At 36.2% G+C, this 25,670-nt stretch overlaps 1 protein-coding gene across 33 annotated transcripts in view; it reads right to left on the bottom strand.

Annotated features, from left to right (window-relative positions):
- The window catches only part of c2cd5 (C2 calcium dependent domain containing 5), a 79,766-nt gene that overhangs the window by 30,153 nt on the left and 23,943 nt on the right, over positions 1-25,670 (bottom strand). For 10 of the 33 annotated variants that reach the window (XM_062983212.1, XM_008110341.3, XM_062983210.1 and 7 more), the window contains 3 exons: positions 21,062-21,147; positions 15,519-15,627; positions 617-731 (listed from right to left, as the gene is read on the bottom strand). In XM_062983212.1, the coding sequence (XP_062839282.1) occupies positions 617-731; positions 15,519-15,627; positions 21,062-21,147 (310 nt within the window). Of the gene's footprint in view, positions 1-616; positions 732-12,294; positions 12,361-15,518; positions 15,628-19,051; positions 19,106-20,199; positions 20,233-21,061; positions 21,148-23,873; positions 24,063-25,670 lie in introns of all 33 variants that reach the window. The other 23 variants (XM_016993567.2, XM_016993572.2, XM_016993573.2 and 20 more) reach the window with 10 other exon arrangements.

Genomic DNA, 25,670 nt, shown 5'->3' with positions numbered 1-25,670 from the left:
TAAAACATGTTTTGGTGCTTAATTTGTAAAATCATAACGCAATTTGACGTTTAATAGGCTTTTCCTTAATCTCTCCTTATTATCCAACATTTTTGCTTATCCAACGTTTTGCCAGCCTGTTTATGTTGGATAAGCGAGACTCTACTGTATCCTGCAACTTGACTATTAGACAATACTTTAAAAAGATTTATGAGGAATCATGAAAAGCAGGGAGAGTTCTATGGGTGGAGCACATTTTACACACTTATAAAATTATGTCTCATTCTGATTTAAGGTACTTAAGGAGAACATAATTTTCCATAATATAGAGTAGCTTTGACTAAAGCTTCTGTAATTCCTTCCAGAGGCTGATCAAAAGCAAAAGGGTTAAGTACATCCCAATATAACAGATACTTCCCAGACAGCCTCTCATATCTGTCTGTCTCTCTGCCCAGTCTCTGTGGCAAAGCAACTAGACCTATCACCCTAAGCCTTCTCTGTCCCCATTTCATCCCTGCCTAAGAATAACTTGCTCCAATAATTCCTCCTGGCTTATTTTCTTTCCACTCTTACCCTAGTTTCCATGACTAAGTAGTCATTGCTAAAACATTAGGAAAATCAGGTACAAGTGATTTACCAAATGCTAGTTGATTCGCTGTAGCCCACTACTGCATGACAACCCAATGCCTTTGCATGAGATTTTATTTCTTGACGGATTTCTGCCCACCAAGCATCTCTTGTCTCTGGATCATCTGAAAGACAAAGCATAAATGAGTTCACTATTGTGCATTAATGCAAACATTTAAGACTCTGTCTTAAAAGAGAAGACATTAAACAAGAACTTTATGTATTAAACCTGGCAAAACCCCCTGAAAAAGTAAGAAAGATTCAGTGCCAATTTATCACTGCACCAATTTGGTAACCTTGCTTTCCCTTTGTGGGGCTGATTGTGTGAAAAGTAACTATTCATGCTTTTCTTCTTTAATCCTCAGAGAGTACATTATTTCTGGAATTTGCTCTCAATAATTACAGGCTTTGCCCAAAGGAGGGCAATGCCATTATTACACTCAACATTTTCAACCTTTTGTGATCTAAAATTACATATGTATATGGTGTCTTATGCTCCTGAGCAGAAGTGCAGCATTTGCAAGTGGATTCTACCTCCTATCTCACTGCAGTGCATTTTTAGTCCTGAAATGTCAAGTTTCTGTTTTAGAAAAGACATGCAAAATATTTTCTATCTCACTTACCCATTCAACATCCTTTCAAAATAACCCTCATGGCCCAGATACAAAGCAACATAAAACAGGTTACATGAGCTGTCTTAAGGAATCCTAAGATTTCTAGGACAGCAGCTTCCATTATTTCATGATAAAATGTCCTTTGAAACTTAGGGTTTCAAAAGCACAGTACAACATGGCATGGCAGACAAAGAATGAAAAATGTCAAAAAATCTTTTGGGCAAGCAGAAGATCCTTGTGCAAGCCTAAGCTGGTTCTTGTTTTTGTATTGTATGTAAAAATAAAACACCACAATTGCAGATATTCTCACCAGACAATTGTTATTTCCTATTCTATCCTCTTCAGTTCCAGGTTGAACTATTGAATTAACTAATCAGGCATTGAAGGACTGCACCACCTTTAAAAATTTATTACAGCAATTATTCTATGCACTTCATGAATACAATCTAAAGCTCAAAGTAAAACATTCAATTTAGAGTAATCTTGATTAATACTGAAGTTCTAAGAAATAACTAAATTAAGGGCAGCCATACTGAAGACAAGTTCTGCCAAATAAACAGAATATTAGAATTTCAGAATTGAAACATTAATGTGTATAAAATCTTCTAGGAACTAAATGGTCCTGCTGAATACAAACAGAATGTATTCCCAAGGAATGATTTTGAATTAACATTACTGATTTATTACAACAAAAATGCCCTATAGACGAATTAGTAATAACATTGAGGATAATTATTTGTAAGAGCTAGTGATTATGAAAAAATCAAAAGCTATTTTAATTCTCACCAAGAAAAATGGTTTTAAGAACAGGACTCACTAACCTAAAAGAAATAAATACATCTCTCATCAACAAAAGCACAAGTTGGAAAAAGATACTAGAACAAAATTATTTTTATAAATAAAAAGAAAGGCTTTGAGGTTTCCTTTTCTACAGCATTTTTTTAGAAGAAGCTACCATAAAAAAGTAAAATGTATTAATGAATTCCACCAAATACATGATTACTACCACAAATCCAAGTTAATGGTAACTTCAGCTGGCCTTCATTTCTCACAGTGGTTCTCAACCTGTGGGTCTCCAGGTGTTTTGGCCCAGAAAGCGCAGTGTTTACTAGCTGTTAGGATTTCTGGGAGTTGAAGGCCAAAACATCTGGGGACCCACAGACTGAGAATCACTGCTCTAAAGCATGCCGTAATTCATCTGATCTTAAGTAGGAATGTGATAGGAATCTAGCATTCTCAAGAGTAAAAATTAGAACCCTGAAGAGTTGCATCTCTTTCAAGTGCCAACACTACAGACCTTGTTAACCTAGAACTTGACTATACAGCTAAGGACTGTCAATAACCAGAATCCAATGGAGTTACCTTTTAATAGCCTAATGACATCTGAATAAGAGATTTTATATGCATGTCCAGATTATAAAATAACTCAATTCTTCCAATTCTATGAAATGCCTGAACACTACAGATGGATGTTTCATAGAAACCCTTTGGGCAAACTGCTTGAAAATGTGCCTGTGTTATTGCTATCTTAAACTCTGTAATCCTGCAATGTAATATTACATTACTCATATTCTTTGATGGTGTGCTAACTAAGCAAAAGTACATTAACTGATATTGTGAGTCTTGACCTATAATCTATTAAAATATGAAAATAATCTCCATCAGTGTAGATTCTTTTTATATCCCAAGAATGACATTTGCAATATGTACCTGAACCAAGTATACTGTGATGCCTCATGGGCCTTGTAGTCCTGTTCCTGGTACTATCGTGGCAGATGAAGATGAAAACATGGGGTTTTCGCCGGTTCAACAAGAGCCGGAGTCCCTTCACCTGCCGGAAGTTGATGTTTGCCCTCAAGAATTCAGTAAACCAGGTCTTGGGCAGTACTCCCCTCCGTTTCCCAGGAAGGAATCTTATTCTAGAGACAGAGGAGTTAGAGAAGCTAATCGGAGAAGTCTAAGAATCGCTGCCAAACAACTGGCTGATTAGGTCTGCTTCCCTTGGGAAATTCTAAGGAGTAATGCATCTGGACAGAGTGGGTTTCGCTTCTCGTTCTCTAGGGAAAGAGATTGTTGGCGGGAAAACGAGACCCAATATAGGGGTTTGGCGCGAGAGATTCTTTGCGGAGTCAATTGATCAGCTTCAGGAGAGAGATCGTATGTGGACTTCGTAACCCCAGTTCCTTGCTTCCCGGATCAAGTTTTCGAGCCTTGCCTAGCCTTGCAGTTTAACCACGGACCCTGTTCCACGCTTCACGTTTTGTCTTGTTTCTAGCCACGGATCTAGTCAAGAATCAAGTTTATTTCCAGCCTTGCTGTCAAGCTTCATTGGACTTCTAAGACTCTGACATTTCCCCACACTATTGCTTGGCAAGAGTGTGTGTTTCGGTCAAGTGGATTAAAACTTTGAACTCTAATATCATTTATTGGACAATACATTTTTGGACTATATTTGACCTCTTTTGAAAGGTCTGTTTCTGAACTATATTCTTCACTTGTTTTTATTGCTTTTATATATTTCTTTAATAAAGATATTAGAGAGAGACTGGCCTCTGTGTAAGGTTATTGGTGCCCAGCAGCCAAGGTTCTGACATATACTGTCAATTTCTATTAACACCCAGTTCAGGCAAACATGTTCATAAATTGCAACCACTTCTTCCATGGCTTTCTTCTGCTATTTTCAAACAAGTGAAGATGGATTACTGCTGCCATCATCTTCAACCATTAATACTGGCTGCAAATGTCTAGAGACTCGCAGGTTCTTATGCTCTGCTACATCTGGATTACAGTCTTTCTTTTAGTTTGTATAGATTGGCACCATTTCCATCAGCCAGTTGATGAAGAATGGGGACCTTCCAGGGCAAAATTTGCCTAAGAAGGCTGCATATGGGTTGTTGTGAGTTTTCTGGGCTGTTGGGCCATGTTCCAGAAGCATTCTCTCCTGATGTTTTGATCTACGGCAGGCATCCTCAGAGGTTGTATATGGTTTAGTATTTGGCTTCTTTGTCTGTTAACAAACCAGGGAGTATTTTGTGGGCATCTAAGACTTAGGCAGGAATGTGCAATAGAAGTAAAAAAAAAAATTTGGGGGGGGGGGGGGGAGAGACAGAGAGATCTGAAGGACTGGGTGGCAAGTTCATGGTATTTCTTTACTTTCCTACTCCTGCCCACCCATAGTAACCTCATACACTTCTGAGTAAACCATTTTTGAAACTGTGAAACATTTCAATATGTTGCAATGAAGTAGTATCGAATCCTATTGAGATTTTGTAAGGATTTAGCCATTATGAAATGGGTATGGAAGAAAGAGTGAATCTGTGTTTGTAAAAACACTGGGCAAGGTTGTGATTAAAGTGGTCTTTTTCCCGTTCCCTAATTTTTTTTTAAAAAAATGAGAAATAATTTTATTAACCCATCACAAGGCTGAGTGGGAAGGGTACAATAGCTGGAATATAGTAAGGGACTTGTGGCTGCAGGATAAAAGAACTGAGCAGTTTTGCAATATATGTATTTAACAAGGGGCTGCTATAACATTACTACATAAGGGAGCTGGTAAACAATTGTGTGTTGGTGCCAGTGGCATTAGACAACCCCAAAGCCCATTCAGAAAATTGCTAGAGGTTGCTGTGGTACATCAGGACAATTAGGGAATGCCAGTGCCCACCAAGAGCCCAATACATATCAGGAACTCTTATTGTTGCCCTGATACGTATCCTTATAATTCACTAGGCTTGTTCTGTAGCACAACCGCTAAGTGTAAAGTTAAGCAATGCAGACTATGATACAGAATGACAGCCAATAGAATGACTATAACTATCCTCCAAGAAAGATCCTAAGCTTTATAATCATCCATGCTAAGAGAATATTAATCTGAATCTTGAATGCCTAAGGTGAAAAAATGTCTTGTGCCTAAAAAGTGGGGCACTGGTGAAAGGTTTGCCTAACTTTCTAAACCAACAACTGGGAATAAATGTTCAGAACAGCAAACTAGGAAGGATGGGTCAGGATGCAAGAAGGAAGAGGGCAGAAAGAGAAAGACACACGAAGTGAGTAAATAAATGGAAGAACATAGAAATAAATGAAAGTTGCACTTGAAAATACTAAGGCAATAGAAACAGAAGTGTTGAAAAGAAAAACATCAGATATAATGCTGAAGATTCCACATCCTAACACCCAGTATAATTTTTGAAACTAGTGTTTTTCAGCACATATGTAGCATTGTGTAGCACACAAGTTTTCAGAGCAAGAGACTTTCTTTTCCTGGTTAACTCCATATAATCTGTAATTTTCTTGTAGCATTCTCACTATACAGATTGAGCATCCCTATCTAAAATGTTTATGACTAGACATTTTTCATATACGTTTTTTTTTATTATTTTGGAATACAGTACTTGAATATGCATAATGAATTAAAGGACCAAAGTCTAAAAATTAAATTCATTTGTTTCATATACTGTAGATGGTATACACATAGGCTGAAGAAAATGAAAAAGAATAAAATTTGAAAAACAAAACTGTCTACATAGATCCCTATTTCAGCCACCTACATGGACAATTTTGGATTTTGTAAGTATTTTGGAATTCTAGATATGGGATGCTGAACCTGTACTTCCAACAGTTCGCAATAATGTTTGTGGTTATCACCCCAAATACTTAAAGAGCTATGCAGCCAGTCAGTGGATTAAAAACTATAGACATAAAAACCAGGGAATTGTGTGGGATAATGGTAAGATACTACATTGCATCCCAGAAAACAGGTTGCAATGGATCTGTGAAAGGCTACAAAGATCTCAGATTTTCTTGGAAGTGGAATCTGCTCCACAATGTTCAAAAAGTCACATGCAAAACCATAAAGTTTTAAAATGAAACATCTCCCCTATGATTATAATATGCTTTCTTACAGATTTTTTTTCCACAAAAGTAGGTGTTTTCAGTTTTAGCTTTTGCTCCTGAAGATTAACAGAATAACTTTGTATGTATACAGAATGTGTTGCATATTTAAACAATATAAACAAAAAACTTACCTTTATGTGTCAAAAGATAAAAACAAGTGCAATAAAAATCAAGACACCACAACATGGTAAAAGGAGTTTATACAAAACACTGGAATGCAGTGCAATGTGGAGCATTCTGGTTCTTTTTTTCTGACATACAGGTTCACAAGCAGCTTTTTTTTTTGGGGGGGGGGGGGACGCATGAGCCACACAATTTTACATGGAGATGCCATCGGAGCATTTACACATTTAAGTAAAGCTAAGGAATTACATAAACAATAAAGGGATTAGGATGGGGACAGCAGCAAGATGGCATGTGTCCAGCGCACTTTGGAAGAGTGCCGCCTGTTCTGTTCCGGGCTGAAGCAGAAGCTTAAAGAACTCAGGGTTTGCAAAGCAGATTCAGCATACAGGAGCCAGAAACGGTGGGTATTTTGGCGCATGCTTGGATCAGGTGACAGTACAGACTGAAAACTATGGCAGCTCACTGAAATGGTTACAGAAAGTAATGGCCCTGGAGTCTAGGTGAAGCAAAAGGCAAGCATACAAGAGCACTCAATCACAAGCTTTTCGGGCTAGAATCTGTTCAAGTGGGTTTATCAAGGGGGAGGCTGTCTACAAACTTTATTTAAATTACCAGTGCAATCGTAAGAATACGTCAAGCCTTGCAGATCATTAAACTACTGAAAGATAGATGTCTTGGTCAGTAGAGATACAGCTAGAAAAGTATTGCTTTGAAAAGTCACATGTTGTTAAATAGACTGATTCAACTATATTCAATGGGGCTTCTCTTGCTAAAGGTTTAAAATTACATATTAGATCCCCAGCCATACAGATATTCCATCAAAGATTATTCTATTTATTAAGATTTTAAAATAAATATGCCTAGGACTACAGTCTATATATTTAATCAATAATATGAAAAAGGAAGATCAATTTTTGAGGATTGCCAAGATTAAAAATCAAAAGACAGAAACACTGTGTTACTGTTAACAGATATCATCCTGAGTATTATTACACAGCTATTTTTACACTGTTTTAACTTCTATGTTGACTTCAGTCTTTTCTTTCACGTGCAGATTTGACAAAAAAGCAAATACACTGGCCTTCTCTTTATCTATTTTCTATTTAAGTGATTAGAAAACAGTCACAACCACACACAACATTAAACTAATTACACTAATTTCTCATATATGAGCCATTTGACTTGGAGTCTTTAAAACAAGTACAGACTATTTCAAAGAACAGGACGGTGTCAATGCATAACAGCTGCCTAAATCACATCCTTTCTTTCTTTCATTCTTTCTCTCACATACAAATATGGTACATATACACACACATATTCTAATATATACTCCATTTTCTTTCGTTTTATACCAGTTATGCATATTCTCTATAATATCCAATATGCATGAAGTCCCTACTGCCCAGCCATGCCAAACATGGTTCAGCATTGCTGGGCAGTCACCCTAGGGGTCTGCACCCAGCCACAACAGCCACCTACCTGGTCTTCAGAGGTCTGACAAGGTTAGTGGGATGTCACAGCTGGGTGCAGATGTGAGACAGGAAGGGGGACAACAACAGACTGCCATTTCATGTCCCTGGGTTGTGCTAGCTAGTCTTTTCTTTCAAGCACTAGTGCAGGCATCCTCAAACTGCGATCCTTTAGCGGTTTGGACCTCCAACTTCCAGAAGCCCTCACCAGCTTAATGGTCAGGAATTCCTGGAATTGGAGGCCTGAACAATTGGAGGCCTAAACAAGTGGATGGTCGCAGTTTGAGGATGCCTGCCCTAGTGTATGTCAGTGAATGTAAGAAGAATAAGCAGAACTTCATATCACATAGTTAGCCCAACACACACACTTGTAGAAAACTGTCTATAGAAAAAGTAATATCTGAACATTTTCAACCCTATAGACTACAAAGTGAATATTTACAACACACGTTAAATCCTTGAGCAATGTTTCCTATTTTGTGAGCTATTCTGGTTACATTAGACACACGTGGGACAATAAAAAATTTCAAAAAGTTCTACAAATTCAGCATGTATACTGTAAGAACCTTTCTTTCTCATTATTATATGATCCTCAACAAAAATTTCTCATTTTTAACTTGTGCTATACACAATACGAAAGGACATAATGAAAATGTGGCTGTGGACTGATACTCATCAGCCATATGGTTCCAAGTTAAAAGATGAAGGATAAACCAGGCTAAGCAAGTGTTCATCTGGATGAGAACCAAGTCTGAATTGCTCTGTTATGGTGTTATTAGTCCCACTTACAGTCAAGCACACTGCAAGAAGCACGTTCAAGTACATTATATCAGATATTACTGCTTGCTGTTACCAGTATTAGCTGGAATAGGCAAGCTACTGTAAGCAATCTTAAAACAAAATCTACCTTTGCCAACAATATCAAAATAAAGAGGTATTTTAGCTAATTCAGCATTCAAACATATTGATTTGCTATGAGCCAATATCACCAGATATCCTAGCTTGTCCAGCAGGATGTTATCAAGAACTGTTATAATAATTAAAATTTTAAAAACTTTAAATTATATTATATATTTATCTACAATAACTACTCCCAGACATAATGTGTAGACAAAGTGTGACTTAATTATACACTTGTTTTTTAAAAAATCTTTATATTTACAGGTTGGTATTCCTTCCCAAAATAGAAAAATACCAGTCAATTTTGAATTTAAGGCCAAGATGTGGGTTTTCTAATAGTGATTTTAATACTATGGGTTTAAAGTATGTTTACTAGCAAAAAGCAATGCCTGCCTTGTGTTTTTTTTTTCATTTTTCTATTACATGTAATGCTGTTAAATAGCACTCTAGTCTCAAAGTCTCACAAAACGTAATTTGTTCTGTCATAAAGTTTCAATCCATTAGGCTTATTAGTCTGCAATTATTCAAAATTATAGCTGAAAGTGTAACAAAGTTTTTAAAAATCCTATCCACATGTACAGTGTGTTCCAAAAAGAAAGACCCAATTTGAAATCACTATATCTCTGCAACCACGAACCATCCATGAATGAAACCCTTACCACTTGAAAGGGTGGGACATAGTTTCAAATGATTACTACTAGATGCCAATGTACAAACAGCCCCTAGCCTCAGTCATTCTCAAGATGGCAAACTCACAACATAAGTTCCAATGAGATATTCTCAATTTGCAGGGTTATTTTTTAGATTTTTAATTGTAATAGGTTGCCATTGAGGAAGCAGTTGGCAAAACCGCATCTGAGGATTTCTTGTCTAAGAAAATCTATGAAAGTCATAGTGTCACCATACATCAACAGGTGATTTGAAAGCAACACACAAACAGGATAAAATCACAGGGAAAAATGAAACAAATTCAAGGTACAAAATTATAAAACACCAAATAGACGCACAACTTCCTTTCAACCATAGTAAACAGGGCTAACTTATGATTAATAAGGTATTGTAAGAACACAAGAATGTCTACCACAATTTGCTGAAAAGATATAATAATTCACAAAATGATTTCTTCCTTATTTCAGCATAGGAAGAAGAACTCAACATGTAATTGTCTGCAGTTCTCAAGTTGATTGCAGCCATATATAGAAGTTCATTCTAATAGCCGTACATCCAAATAGCTGCCTTCCAAATAAGTGGAGGTCACCATCTGAAACTGGGTTTACAATTATTTATTCTTGGAAAAGTAATAAAGAGAATAAGGTAATTTGTTCTTGGGTTTGTTTGTTATTTCTCAAATAAAAAAGAGAAAAAACAATTGAAGATTTGCCCATCTTCACCTGAATTCTGATCAAAGAAACGGTTTCTTCGAACGGATTTACACCCAGAACATAGTATCACCACAGTATACATTTTATTGCCCAATTTTGACAGTGCTAGGCTCAGCCTTGATAGCTCAATTATTCAAACGTTTTTCCTTTTTATGTCAAAGCAACATCATATTGCTTACTTGATCGAGCATGATAGCAATACATTATAATCCACAATGATGTGCCAAAAAGAGGTTGAACAATGTTCTCCATAAACTTGTTCTGGACGTTATCTAGAGAAATGTTCAGCACTTTCAATCCCAGATTTTAGCTATATCTGATATAGGTTTAGGAATTTAGTTGTAAATATTTTAAGAACAAGACTGACTGACTGGCCACATTTGCAGTAGAACAAGAAAAAGAAGACGCAATCTATATTAGAAAACACAATCTGTATTAGAGCTCTAAACACTAATCTAGTTTCTGTATATTCTGGGCCCTGAAAAGCACATACAAGACTCCAAAAACTCAACTTTTTCCACCCCCACCCTCCACTCCAAATACTTCCACTATTGCAGAAACGAAGCTAGCAGTAGTTATACATCCAGCCTACACTGGGTTTTTCTGATGGAACTGTTATTCCATCGCAATCTGTGATTTGACAGGGTGAGGAAGCAGGGGGGGATCTGGGTTCTGTTGCTGGAATTATAGAAATCCCCTGTAAAAAGCAGGCATCAGCAGAGGAAAAAAATCAAATGTACTTGGCTCCTGCAGGCTCAGCAAATGTTGCAAATCTCTGGCTGCTTGGCCAAGCCACAATGTGCTTTCCTTCCATCCAGCTGGAAAAGGGGCACAAATGCGGCATGGATTTGCCGAGTAGCCAGAGTTTTGCAACATCCCAAGCTCACAGCAGCCTTTTCACTCCCCTGCTTTGAACAGGGGATTTGAGTAAATCCAGCAGCATAACTCAGTCCTCCCCCTCCCCCCGCCCTTCCCTTCCCAGTCAATTTTCAGAATGTGCTGGGACAATAGCTCCCTGAGAAAAACTCAATGGGGAATGGGTGTGTAACTAGCCCCCTTTTCCTCATCCACTATGTATATGCAAATACAGATATTCCCAAAACCAAAAATAAAAAATCCAAAATCTGACTAACTGACCAAAAGGATCATCCTGTCCAATCCACTGTAATGCAGTGAAGGTTGCTGTCCTATGGTAAGTGAATGGTGCCACACAAAATCAGCAAGGCTTAACCTTAATGAATAGCAAGAACTATATTCGCAATACATATCAACAAGAGTACTATGTACAGCTACTTAATTCAAGTAGAGGCTAATTGTAATGCTATGATGGTCAAACAATCTTTAACTGCAAAATACACCAAAAAGGTTTTTTAAATTAGCATATAAAAGGATCAAAATAAGCTGTAAATAGAAGTGTTTCTCAAAATAATGTAGACAGAATAACAAGAGATAGAAGAGAAAGATATAACTGTAGTGAAGAAAACTCTGCAGTTTCCATCAGATTAGAAAAAAATTGTTCAAGGATCGTTAATGTTTACACAAAGTTATTTCTGTAATGCTGCCAAGGTCCATGAGACCTTGAGCTATCTATCATCTAAATTACACTTTTAAGCAAATTCTAAGTTTGCTTTCAAAAACTCAACCAACTCACCCCAGTTCTATTCTACTTATCTCTGTGGGGATTATTGAGAGCTTAGACCAGTTTATAAACAATTGATATAGCTCATATAGGATAAATATGAAGAATTAATGGAAATGAATTTGTTCCTAAAATTTACAGAATATGTTATATTAACATTAATTAATTAATATTAGAATAAAACAAATATAAAAGAGCTATTGTATCAAAATCCCTGAAAGAGCATTAAGAATATCTAACCATAACCACACCTTCCCACATTTCCCAAAAGCCCAGTAGTAGTAAAATGATATTTTCTTCCTTTTAAAAAATAAAATAAAATACATACAACTGAGTCAATCTCTCGGTGAAGAGGATTTCATTCAAGACTAAGAAGCTGCACAGAAAAAAACCTAGAAGAAAAGTGCTGCTATATAAGGACCAAAACTGGGAACAGGACCTCATTAGGCTACCTAAGTGTACAGGGATTGGAGCCTTTCTAGAAAATTGCTTACAATTTAATTTAAATGTAGGGCTTAATTTTCTAAAAATAAAAACATTTACATTTTACAGATGTAAAAGAATTCAATTTGAGATATTTACGAGTCAGAGGACTTCTAAAAAAACTTCACTGAGCTGCCATAATTTCTGTCAGCATATGTAGTACTGAATGACTAATAAAATACCTGAATTGAAACTATTCCAGTCTAGCAGTTTGTATGATCTTGTGTTACCCATAATTCCGACACAGGCTGAGTTCAAAACAGCAAATTAGTAGATCAGTTACAGCAGCAGAACAGTGAAAGAAAGAAAGAAAGAAAGAAAGAAAGAAAGAAAGAAAGAAAGAAAGAAAGAAAGAAGAAAGAAAGAAAGACAGGCTACCAACAAGAACACAACTGATAATACCATTCCACAGGAACTGGAAAGACACAGATAGCAAAGTTAATAAGAGACTGAAAATAGAAAAGGAAGGACAGAAGGAGCATGCTCTATCAATCTACCTATATTGATCAAATCAACAAAAATATTAAAACAATTACTATTATCATGTTTCTGAGGTCATCTACTGTTCTTTCCTACTTATTCAACTAGAAATTAATGCATATCCTCCTCATGTTGCAACATTTTACAATAATTATTTGGGGAAAATGTCATAGCATTCTCCTATGTGAGAAACAGAGATATTTTGTATAATGAACATTTTGTTTAATGAACTTTTTTTCAGCATCTCTCATCAGTTTCCTAGCTGTTTCTGAACATTCTTCAATAAAAATAAGACACTCCAGGGAAATTGTACCTGAAAAAGTTTCAATGGAGTCAATTACATATTGGGGCAAGTGGAGGAGCAGGGTGAGCAATTGTATGCCTCTATAGGTGCAATACAAGGCATCAAGCTTTCAAACTATAGATGAGGAAGAGAACTACAAACACAAACTGAATGGCTGAATGCAGAGGAAGTGCCCTCTTGCCAGTAGCCTTATGTGTGAGAATGAGTCATACAAAGTATTACTCAGATTGGACAAAGGAATATTCTTAATGGACAAAGGGAAAACAAAATATTTGCTTACTAAGCAGGTATTCATTCTTCCAGTAATAAAGAGACATTTTGGAAGTGGGATTTTTTCCCCTTGGAAAATTGATGGTAAAAATTGCTCTAAGGAGCTCTCAATCCTCATATGTTGCAAATGGTTAGCAACATAGAAGAAGAAAATCTCTCTCCATGTGCATCTAAATCTAACTCAAACTTGAATGAATGACACAAATTCGGCCAAAAGGCATGCCATTTTGGGGTCTATTGTTGGCTGACCCCTCATTCTGTTTACCAGGAAGTTATTCAAAATGGGAAAGGTTTTGCCGTTTTCATCCAGCAAAGATTCTGCCCATAGGCTACAGTGAGAAACTTTAAAGGCTCAATGCTCAGCCATTTTAAGGCCTATCTGCATGAAAACTACCTCAGTTTTGGACCTGTTGACAGACCACAAAGCTTCAAAACAATTCACCAATCTACTAATCTTTAGAATTATTTTACGTTTTAACAATAACGTTTTTTAAAATAAGATAAACCACAAGAGAGGGCTCTGGGAATTGTAGTTGCTGGTTGTGTTCATTCTCAGCCAATCAGAGCATGGGCACTATCAGGCTTTTTATTGGCTGAGAAACAGAGAGAGAGAGAGAGAGAGAAATCTTCACTTCCCAACAGGCTACCAGATGAAGTTTTCAATGCCTGCCCTATGCAAGTGCTGCTGGGAAAGCGAGTTCCCAGCGCCCTCTCTGGAGGAGGGAACTTTCCAAGAAAAAATGGAGGACCCTGCTTCTGCCAGGGAACGCGGCAGATCGCTGCCTCAGGTATATTGCAGACTTAACTCCTTCCCTCCAGAACTGATAAAATCTGACTCTCTCAATCCATTTTGCCAGGCTTTTCATCTCCCTCTTCCCTGTTCTGTCTTTGGATATTATACAAATGACCCACTGAAAATTACAAACCATTTTTGTTCAAACTGATTTGGGCTCAAGCCTATTAATCGGGCAAAACAAATTTTTCTCGGTATATGAAACAGGAGGATTCACAAGACTCTGACTAGCAACCAGATAGACTGGCATGGCTAGTACAGAAAATCTAAATGATATCCAGCATCACATTTGTTACAAGGGCTGGTGCAAAGGGCAGCTTCCTAAAATCATTAAGAGATGGATTAACAGAAATGATACTGGTTGACTAATCATCCCAAAGAAACATCCACATGTTTGATGACTAGATACTTAGAGATGTCCTTAAAGAAGGTCCACAGCACAGTCAACATGTTTGATTTTTGTATTCTTGACTGAGATATTCATTCAGCCTCAAACAAGCTTATTTAACAGAAAATGCTGAAAGGTGATCTGAGAAAAAAAAAACGATTGGGAAGAATTGGGGAAAATATTATCTCTGGAGATTGGGATGTAATACTACTGAGAAACTACTGGAGGAAAGGCATTCATCTTATTTGAGGTCTATGCATTCAGCAGCCCCAGGTGGCTTGCATCAGACTGCAGATTGTTGAGATTCCTGGTATTAATAGTCCAAAGAAATTTAAATTTGTGTTATGGCTATTGCTATTGTGATTAGCTTGAATTTCTGGATGGAGAAGGCAATTCAAACCACTACCACAAGAATCATATTTTTATTTTGTCTTAAAGAAAAGGGGAATATTTTCCTAAACAAGCAGATTAATGAACTTCTACCTCAATCAGCTCTAATCCCTGTTTTTCCTGTCTCTAAATTCAGCCCAGGTAATATTTGGGCCATAATTACACTCTGTGTGAGATTGAGAGAAAAATCAGATTGAAAAATGCCTGTGATCCGGGGGGGGGGGGGGGGGAAGAGTCACATAAAGTCTAACTAATTTCCAGCATCCCACCTATCTATAACTGATGACAGGAATTTTCCACTTCCAAAATGTACCTCTGTTCACATTCCCCGTGGGGAGATGGTGGAGGGATATAAATAAAGTTTTATTATTATTATTATTATTATTATTATTATTATTATTCAGGGAATATGTTAGAAAAATTTATACCACTTTAGGAAGTTTTACTCAATTTGAAATCAAATGAATTAGACATGCTTTTCAGATCTGCTTAAATCCAGAAAGAATCTTTAAAAGTGGAGAGAGGGAGAATCACTGATTTTTAAAACTGAAACAAACAGCTCTTTATATTTTTCAAAGATTCTGGTATTTGTGCAATGGAACTAAATAGATCAGTGATATTGAAAATATTAAAAGGAAGCCATGGTGGGAGGGAGATAAAAGCTTTGTTTATATAGCCATCAACATTTTACAAGGTTTTTCCTTTAATAAATACTAAATATAAATACGTAGACAGCCAGAGTCATATCAAAGTGATTTTAAGATTTATTCTTGTAACATACCAGGATTATGGATACGATCCAAGAGCTTCACTGAACGGGCGCTGACAACACCACCTACGTGAAGAAGGAAGCCTGGAGGAAAGGCCGTCAAAGTAAAAAAAGGAAATTCCTGTTCCAATTAGAAGAAGAAAAAAATATAGTTGACTCCATGAATTTGATCTCTTATTCATCAATCCACATGCAAGGATATTTTGAAACACAAGCAAAGCAGGACACTTGGCAAAATGCTTCCTTAAGGTTTACCTTATGCACTAAACAAGCAAAATATATGTCATCCATGGCTCGAATGTGCTGTGAGGTTAGCAAACATCTCAAAAAGCAGTTAAGATACTACTTTCCCCTCATAATGCTGTTCCTTGACAGAAATGGTAACTGAAAATTACAATAACCAAATTCTTAATGTGCTTCAGGGATAGAGGTTGCTGAATTCAATACAATTTACTAACATGTTATTGGGGAAAAGAGACAATTGGAGAGAGACTCTTATCAGGTGCTTTGGGACTAAATTCTATCTGTGCTTACTTGGAAATTATATTCTATTGTTCAAGTAGTGTTCAGCATTAGATTCCAACCCTAGCATGTACACTTACTTGGCATAAGTTCCACTGAAATCAGCTGGTCTTACTTCCAAGTAAATATTCAAAGACCAAGATTGCAGTAATCCTATAATCTCTATATTTTTTTTTCTTTTAACAGTAATGTTTATAGGACAGGCAACATGTGTTCTTCTATAATTTTTTGTATCACCCTTAACCAACAGAGCCAACAGGCAGTAATGGTGCTAACTGTAATCCAGCAGTATCCATAGGGCCACACAGTACTTGGCATAGAGTGTTTACACTTTAAGTTTTCAGATGTGTGGTCATTAGTAGATATTGTAATAACTGCTACTTAGCCTTTTGGTCTGTGATAAATATACAAAACACTGAATTTTGGATGTAATAAACTCATTTTCATATTTTACATAGTTTCATTTAGCTCAAATGATCAAAGAACCATAGTCTTCCATATCATGATTGGAATTTCCAATTGTACTTTCACCTTCTGGTGTCTGAAATGTCAATGCAATGATGTTATTTGTGGTATTATGATTATGACTGATATTACTGTTTTGACATGTGTTGAGATTAGGTTGCTTTGTTCCATTACTTACATTCAGAAAGGAAATTGATTTGTGTCTATCTTGTCAGAACATATTCTCTGATTAGCCACAACTACTAATATCTATCTATCTATCTATCTATCTATCTATCTATCTATCTATCTATCACACAATCCTTGGAATCACGAAGAAGGTAATTTTACTTTTCTTATTGATTCCTAACACTGCCTGATTTACCCAAATGAGTTTGGACAATGCAGACCCTATTCCTATGAGTTTACCAAAGGATTACTGATTGCAGTCCCACCCCTAGCTCCATTGCAACCTTATATTTGATTCCTATATATCTACTTCCTGCAAAAAGAGTGCAAAGAAAACAAAAAAGACGGGGACTATAAGGAAACAAAAAAGGCAGGCAATAGGAGAGAGATGCTGAACTTAGGCTTGAATACAAAGAACAAGAATAAGTGCAGCAGTATTTCTTCAGAAATAATGGGTAAATGTTCAAACAGATGCAGAGAGAAGTGGGGTGGGGTGGGGAACAAACTTATGATTTTATCGAGGGTCAGTGGGAATAAATTAGCACAGAAGTGAGGATAGTCTGTCTGATCACATGGCTGTAACAGATCTATCTACAGACACAAAAGATGCAGATTACAGTATAATATAAAAAGAAGGCTGGCATTACCCATTTTCATGTATTTTTGTCACAAACAAAACATTTTTGCCTCCTACTTGCAGGACAGAACCGCAAAAATCAAAAAATTCAAAAAACAAGAATTCTGTTTTGAAATACTGTATTATATTTATGCTTTCAAATAAAGAAGATTCCAAAAAGACTGCTTTTTATTTTTGTAAGAATGTAAATCTGTGTACAACAGTGCATAGCATATTTATGGGGGGAAAGGAGATGTGGTTTCCATCTGCCAGTTCTACAGCACCAATGCAAAAAAATAAAATAAAGTCATGCAACAGTTATATATTTCACAAAGCTCTTATGACTGCTCAGTGCAGAAGGAAGGCAAAACATACACCAATATCATATATTTCTGTGAAAAATGTCAAGTGCCTGTAATCACATACCATAAGGTTCACATTCTGGATAATGTATAGGTCAGGTTGCATAGCGTCAAAATTCTTTCTCAGGTAACAAAAGAAGGAGGAAAGGGAGAGCCACTAACAAGCCAAGCACAGACTTTGAAAAGCCTCCCAAAGGCACCCAAAGAAATATGTAATTCTCAGCTTTTGATAATATTTGTCTTGCAGATGGAAATGTTTATTTTGTTTTGTTTTGTTTGTTCCTCCAGGCTAAATATCTGTCCCTCAAGGTTTTTAGGCAATTTTAAAACAAAATGAGGAAAAGTAGTGAAAGATTAGAAACCAGAAGGCAAGTTCAATTGATCACTGATTTCTAAGATTGTAGCTATCTTCATTTTTTATTACTAGTCGAGTAAAAAAAAAAATTAGAAGAACTCACAAATAACTGTAAACCAAAGATGGAGAACATATGGTGAACGAGAGGTCCCCATCTAGGTCACTAACTCCCTGCTACCCTCATAACTAAGGGATTTCCCTCACTTCTTTCCAAGCTATAATTAAATTTCTAAAAAGTCTCAACTGATACTAACGGACACTTTTAAAAGCATAATTTCAGTGTGGTGGCATCTCAATGCTATGAGCTTCCTCACCTTTAAAAATTGATCGTTTTCTTGGCAAAAAAAACCTCTAGCCTTTTTAAAAGAATGGGCAAGGGACAGAAAGTGTGCACACGTGTGCATGTATATGTAAGAACGCAAACATTGTCTGAACGATTTAGTCAGAACTTCTAGCCAATTGTTTTCCCCCCCAATTCTGTGCTAAACCAGGATTCACATTATGAGGTCAAGACACAGAGAGCTTCAGGCTTGCTATTTCCAAAGAAACTGCAAAGAGGTTTTCAAAGGTTTTTACTTCCATTCAGCTGTGCCTAATATAAACTGTAGTCCTAGCAAAGCATCCAACTCTATGAACTATAGTTTATGAAGGAGATTTGCTTTCACGATAAGCCTGAGTTTAGCATCTGGACACTATGCTAAATTATATTGAACCTCATTCTCGTGGCCATTATTAGTGAAAGAGAAAAAAATGCATGAAACTGAAACTTTTCCATATGAACTAGGATAATGTATAGGACAACCTGCCATTCAACAATGAATGAAACATTTTCTGTGAATTCTAACTCCTGAATAAACTACATAGCTTTATGCCTTGAATATTCAGGATTTCACCTTTAGGTCCATTTCGTACTCAAATGTATATGGCCTCCAACTGTGGTTACTAACTGGGCCATCTTCCATGACTATGGTTACTAACTGGCCTATCTTCCATGACCCAAAAAGGCACAAGAAAGACTGCAAAAGCATTTGCACAAGAAACATCTTCAACAAATTACCTCACGCTTCTGCTTTAATATCTCAGCTCTACCCATTTCCTCCAGCTCCTTGTCCTAACACATCCACACATTAGAATTCCAAAGAAAAGAAAGAGAAAAGAAGTTGTGTAACCACAACAAAGCATCCCAATGAAATATTAGGTAATTTTGAATATATCTTGCCCCATTTGAGAGCTTCCTGGAAGGATCTGGGAGGCCACATTAGGAGACTGAGTTTTGCACTAGATGAACATTTAATCCAGCTCAAAATCACCGTTCCTTGTATTGTGAGCCATTTCTTTACATATTTATGACAAATGCCATGTAGTCAGTTACATCAGAATCTAATCTTAGGATTTATTTTAAAACAACAGTCCTGCCCATATTACTTATTGATACCATGAGCCTCCAGAATTGGCATAGGCTCGCTGATAGAAGAGAACATTTCTCCTGCATAATCTATAGAATTGGATGAAGACAACCCTGTGACAGTGCTTGGTGGGTTGAATTACACATTACTTACTACAGGTTTGCTTTGACAGGGGGAAGCGGAAGTGGATGTAACCATGGCTTTGAGATTATGACGCAGAGCTAAATAATGCCATTCACAATAAATTATAGGTTGTTAAGTGTGAAGGCATAGTGCTAACATAGCATGTTTAAGGCTAGCTTTTTAAATGTTCATGATGTCAAAATACTACATTAATTTAACTATTAAAAGCTCATAATAAGAAAACTTTTAAAATGAATTACATTTTAAAAGTACTATCAAGAAAGCAACAAAATATCAACAAAACATCTATATGACTAGGACAGGGACACAAGATAATTTTTTTTCCTTTGTTAGTTTATCGTCAAATGAAACAATACAAAATAAAAGCTATGTATAACTAATTAAAATGAAATGATAAGTTAAATGGAATGTACAGTCATGCAGCCTATGGTTAAGCAGGATGGTTTGGATTTGCTAGATGACCTTGAGACAAATGTATTCAATTTTGGATATGAAGGGTTCTAAAAGGAATCTGGGAGAAAGTACGTTACCAAAACAAATAACCCCAAATTCCTAAGGAAAAAAACAAACAAACCCAAAACTCCAAGCTAGGAAAATAAAATTAACACAAAAAGATAGGGCTTAAACAAATGTCACACAATAATTTGGAACATACCCGCCTTCTACAGAACCTATGAGGCGATCCTCCCTTAGCAATGGATAACACAAGAAATGAAAAGAGAATCATCCACTTATACAATTTTAATGTTGCTATAATTTCAGAATTACTCCACATTTGAATGAAGTGCACATAGTGGTATATAGTTTCAAGCACATAAGATTTGACACCATCTTCTAATTGTAAATAAACACTGGCTTTTGGTTTAAGAAGCCTGAAATCCACAGGTTTCAATGAGGTTCAGGATTCCAGTTTGGTTTTCAGACCCCATAACCACAATGAAATGATAGTTCACATTCTTATCCAATTAATAGCCTGAAGCCAAAATGGAGTTCAGTTGACTCCAAATGCATAAGCATAGCTGTCTCTGTTTTGATATACCATACCAAACAACTTTGCTGAAGTGCAGGCTTTGAAATTCTGCTAAACCACCTGCAAACCTTGCTAGAATCATTTAAATGAAAGGAGATATTAAAAAGTAATCAAATTCTGAGAAACAGAGATAAAAAGATATGAGGAAGGAAGGAAGGAAGGAAAGAAGGAAGGAAGGAAGGAAGGAAGGAGAAAAACACATACTGTCGTACAGTCATGACTGATCTGGATATGCACTGAATTCATCCATCTGAACAAACATTACATTGCATATAGCTCAAGACCAAAGCAGGGAGATAAAGTTTAATGATAAAGGAAACATTAAGCAGATAATAACAGGAATTTGCAAAGTGACTGATTTGTTTGGTAATCCTACACCAATTTATGTGAGAATACATCCTATTTAACCCAATGGGACTTCCGAGTAAATATGTATATATGTCATTAAAATACAAAGTACAAAATATGGTTATTATGGTTATCTTACCCTTTGCTCCAGAGCTGATTGGGTCTGTTGTCTCAACAGAGCTTTTAGTGGTCCTCCTTCTTTTCCAGCACTCCCACTGCCCATTCCTAAAGGACAGCAACATATAATCAATGACCAGTTCAAGTCAGTAAAGAAAAATATATTACTGAACTTTTAAAAATACAAAACACAACAACACAATATATTATTTGGTGACTAGCAAATGTTTTGGGAATTGCAAAGGCATACATTTAGAAGAGCCAGAAAGCCAGTATACAAACGACCATTATACAAAGGGCATATCTACTAGAGGAAAGATATGTTGCAGCAAATGTTGCAGCTTTCTTGTTAGTTGAAGGGAACCTAATGTAACTTTGTATTTGTACAGTAAAATTCTAAGGAGTTTGATATCAGTAGGAATAAAATACTGGGAACTGAATGCTTTAAATATGATTTAATCTTTTTCCATGGCTAATACTACCAATTTTTACCCATCAGGCCTTTGGCTCAAATGTGCACAGGTAAGTCATCAACTACAGTAACAATTGCATTTTCTAATCTATATTAGAGTAGGCTTGTTAAAACAATCAATGCTTGGTAAAATCAAGATTCAGGTAAAATTCAATTACTCAATGGGTCTTCTCTAACTGGGACTAGCAACTAGATGTCAGTTACTGTATGCATACAAATACAAATTATAGATTAAATAAAAACTATTTTATTATATGTACCATTCAGTTTCCTAAATATCATGCTACTTAGTTCCATAGGGATGCTTTTCCATTGATATTATTTAGATGATTTCCAAATATCTTCTCAAAAGTTAATAGAAATTTTCCTTCACAATAGTAGCCTAATATTTCCAAGATGATAAATAGCAGGCCATTAAAATTACATGATGTGAGACTTAAATGAGTCCATGGATCTCTTTCTTCACCTAGGACCTAAACAGGCCTGCACAAACTGTGGCCCTCCAGGTGTTTTGGACTCTAACTCCCAGAAGTCCTTGCCAGTTAGTCCAATGGTCAGGAATTTTGGAAGCTGAAGTCCAAAACACCTGTAGGGCCACAGGCTGTGAAGGCTTGACCTAAAGTAATCAAAGAACAGCTATGGCACAATGGTTGTGATCCAATCCCTGGCATTTCCAGGTCGAAAAAAGAAATCCTCCTCATCCGAAATCTTGCTCAATTGTTGAAATTCCATCTTTATAGTATTGTGCTAAATGGGCCAATATGTCAACTCAGTGAATCCATTGGCAGTGGCCTGCGTATGGTTTATTGAATTCAAGTAACACAGAAGCATATACGACCTTTAAACCAGTATTTATCAGTGCCCTTCAAATCCTGGGTATAGTATGGATGCACTAAATCACAGTCTTGGGTTCAGATGCCAGAATATTCCTGTCTGGTTCATATAGCATCTAGTATGAGAGGAGCAAAGCAAGAGCAAACAGGGATAGGAGGCATGCAAGCATGCTGCTTTTTTTATAGGGTAGTTTAATATACACCAACACAAAAAGTACAAAAAGCATCATAAATCCTTTCAGGCCACTCCCCAAAACATTAGTTTTATGAGATACACAAACTCATGAACAATTTCATTATTCTCTAACCTCCCTTATTCCAATCAAGATGTATTTTATTTAAAAATCCTAATGAATCCAAGGATAATGGAATCACCAGAAAGTGTTAATAGGAATCTCTCCTGGGACTTTCAAAGAAGCACAATGGCACAATAAATCTCTTCATATGCACATGTACAACCAAACCTTAACAATGAACATACTGATGTCAATAAAATCATCTAATACTAGGCAATGAACAAATGAAAACCATAAAAAGGCTTAATTTTAACATTTTATTTACTGTACACCCATTTCCCACCCACGCAGATGCTATTTTTCTGCCAAACATCTAATGTTCTGAACTTCAGGAAACACAAATGTGAACTATACAATATATAAGCCATTCAACTCAGTTTACCTGTCACCAGTCATTCTCTCACCCACACTAAAATGGCCAGATCCTTGTATAATATGAAAACCCTTACCTAAGGAAATATTTTTTAGCTGTTTTTGGATAAGGAAACAAATATTAGCATCTATATAGTCCCATTCTGTATGACTAAATCCATTAAATTTATTATTTTTTGAAATTCTGTCTTACAAGGGACTATACAATACTAAGAACAGAGACAGAAATGAAATGACAGCTGTTTGTGGAAATGAAATGTTTCTCCCAAAAGGAGAACAATCAAAACACTAACTGCAGAAAACACACACAATCAACACTCGTATTTAGCAAAGCATTCTACTGAAAAGAAAGACAAAACAAGTGTAGATATTGCAGACAATAAAAATGGTATATAAAACTGTAGATACAGAAAACAAATATGGCTGATGGCCACATGATGGTTAACAGAGTAATACAAATGACCTGGAGAGGAAGGAGAAGTGTTTGTTCCAACTGAAACAGAGGAACATTTACAATAGAAGGAAATGAATTATATCACCACTGAAGGATGAAAAACCAAGCCAATTACTAACATTTGGTGAAGTTTTTGGAAGAAAAGGAAAAAGTCTGAATTGCAAAAAACAGTTTCCTTTTAAAGGTTAGATAATGTTAATGGAAAAATCAAGACACGAAGAAAACCCCAATTGGGGAATTTTGTAATAGTCATGTAGCCAGCAGTTTCCAGAGTTTAAAAGGAAAGGGGGTGCAGAGAAAGTATGAGAAGCTTCAAGGCTGTGCTCAGTGCCACCACAAAGTAGCAGTCTACTAAAAATTAAAAAAACAAAAAACAAAAAAGCAAGGTGATTTAAGATTGATCCTACCAGAAGCAGTCAGAAGCAACTCTTCAGTGAAAGAAACACTTTTTCTCAGAACTGGGTTGGCATGGCTAGAGTGAAGAGGGTTAGGGCTAGACCCAGAGAGGAGACAGGGCTGTTTAAGCTGTAAGGAATCACTAGACAGACTTGGGGAACTGGGAAACAGGAAAATCCTAGGTCCCTGTGGGGAAAATGCTGTAGAGGGAAGCAGTAGAGAAGACATGGTAGATTTCAGAAAGTGGGGAAATAAAATGAAATCAAAAGGAGAGAAAGCAAAATAAATCAAGGAAAACTGAAACTTGTAAAAATGAACCAACAATCTAGCAGCACATGAATGACCTATTTACTGACATACAATAAATGAGGTGACAAATACAGCACTATGAAGTGAACGAAAAAATATTTAAATCAATATTTTAATATACGGTTTCTTTTTATTTATAAGTAATGGATATTTTGACATGCTTTAAGTTTTATTTCAATTTGTAATTGCTATTTTAAAAATCAAGGAAGGTATTTGAGAACAATCTTCCATGGTATTTTAAAGAACATTCCATTCTTGCCAGGAGGATTGTAGGTTTTCTGAATATTTACAATTTTAAAGAATATACCAAAATTTATGTTAAATAATTTAAAAAAACACTTATAAATATAATGAAGTCCCATTTTCTCAATTTCCTCCACATATATATTAGGGTAATCGCTAACATGTTAGCTTAAAAAAAAAGGTACAGCATTTTATTAGTTATATTAATCTGTTAGTTTACCAAATACCATTCACAACTTAGAACTTTGAGCTGAGCACCATGCTTTTAAGATTTCATATGAAGGCTCTAAGGCTTGCTTCAAATGACCAAACGTATTTTGTTGACATAATTTTCAAGCTCATATATATCCATTACGTTTAGAAAGACAATGCATTATTCTCTCCACTGCTATGCACTGTTTAGTAAAGACATGTGATAGAATCTCCAGTATTGATTAGGCACATGGTTGCCAATTTTTTTCTCTTCTACCTTTCTTCAAACAAGAGTTTGACAACTGTCTTTGTAATTGTGTTTAGCTCTGTCATGTAGCAGGAACTAACATGCTCTTCAAGTACAATGTGCCTAAAGCCCCTTGAGCTCAGGAAAGAATAGACCCAACAAGCTGCAAACAGGTCAACAGGAGCTTTTCCTGTTCTTCCTTCCTTCCGATCTAGGAAAAAGGATCACAGAACTTTTCAAATGCAACAGAGTAATGATCAGATATGATACACGTGGAGGGAGAGATAAAACATGGATCCCAGCTCACCAAAGGACAAGCATATTCCATTTCCATCAGGCAGTTTTGGATACTACCTACGATCTGGAAACTTATGCTATTACCATCTGTCAGTCCTCTTAAGGTCAATGAGATTCAAAAGTGTATGCGCAGGTATAGCTATATCATTTAGATATTAGTTCCTTACATCAGACAGACAGAAACTTTCCCATTTTGGATTGAATGTAATACATAGCAATCAAAAGACTTTATGACTGTTTGCAGGCACGCTTGAAAAAAGGAGTGATCCAAGCTAGAGCACAAGGCTCAGTCATATTAGCCCATCAGCCAAATGTACTTGCTATATATTTTAAAATGTGTATACATAATACCTACAAGAATATTAATATAAATGCTGCTTGGTCAAATCTTTCTCTCTCAACTGATGAAATTCAACAGACAAGAAAATATATTTTATCTGCAATAAATGCTGCATGTTAAAATAGCTCTCATATTACCAAACAAGATGAATAGGCATAAACAGCAAGCATTTCTTTCTGG

The sequence above is a fragment of the Anolis carolinensis genome, chromosome 5 (assembly GCF_035594765.1).
Source record: "Anolis carolinensis isolate JA03-04 chromosome 5, rAnoCar3.1.pri, whole genome shotgun sequence".
Taxonomy (NCBI): domain Eukaryota; kingdom Metazoa; phylum Chordata; class Lepidosauria; order Squamata; family Dactyloidae; genus Anolis; species Anolis carolinensis.
Note: the sequence above shows the minus strand (reverse complement) of the source record. Positions and strands in the feature narration are given on the sequence as shown.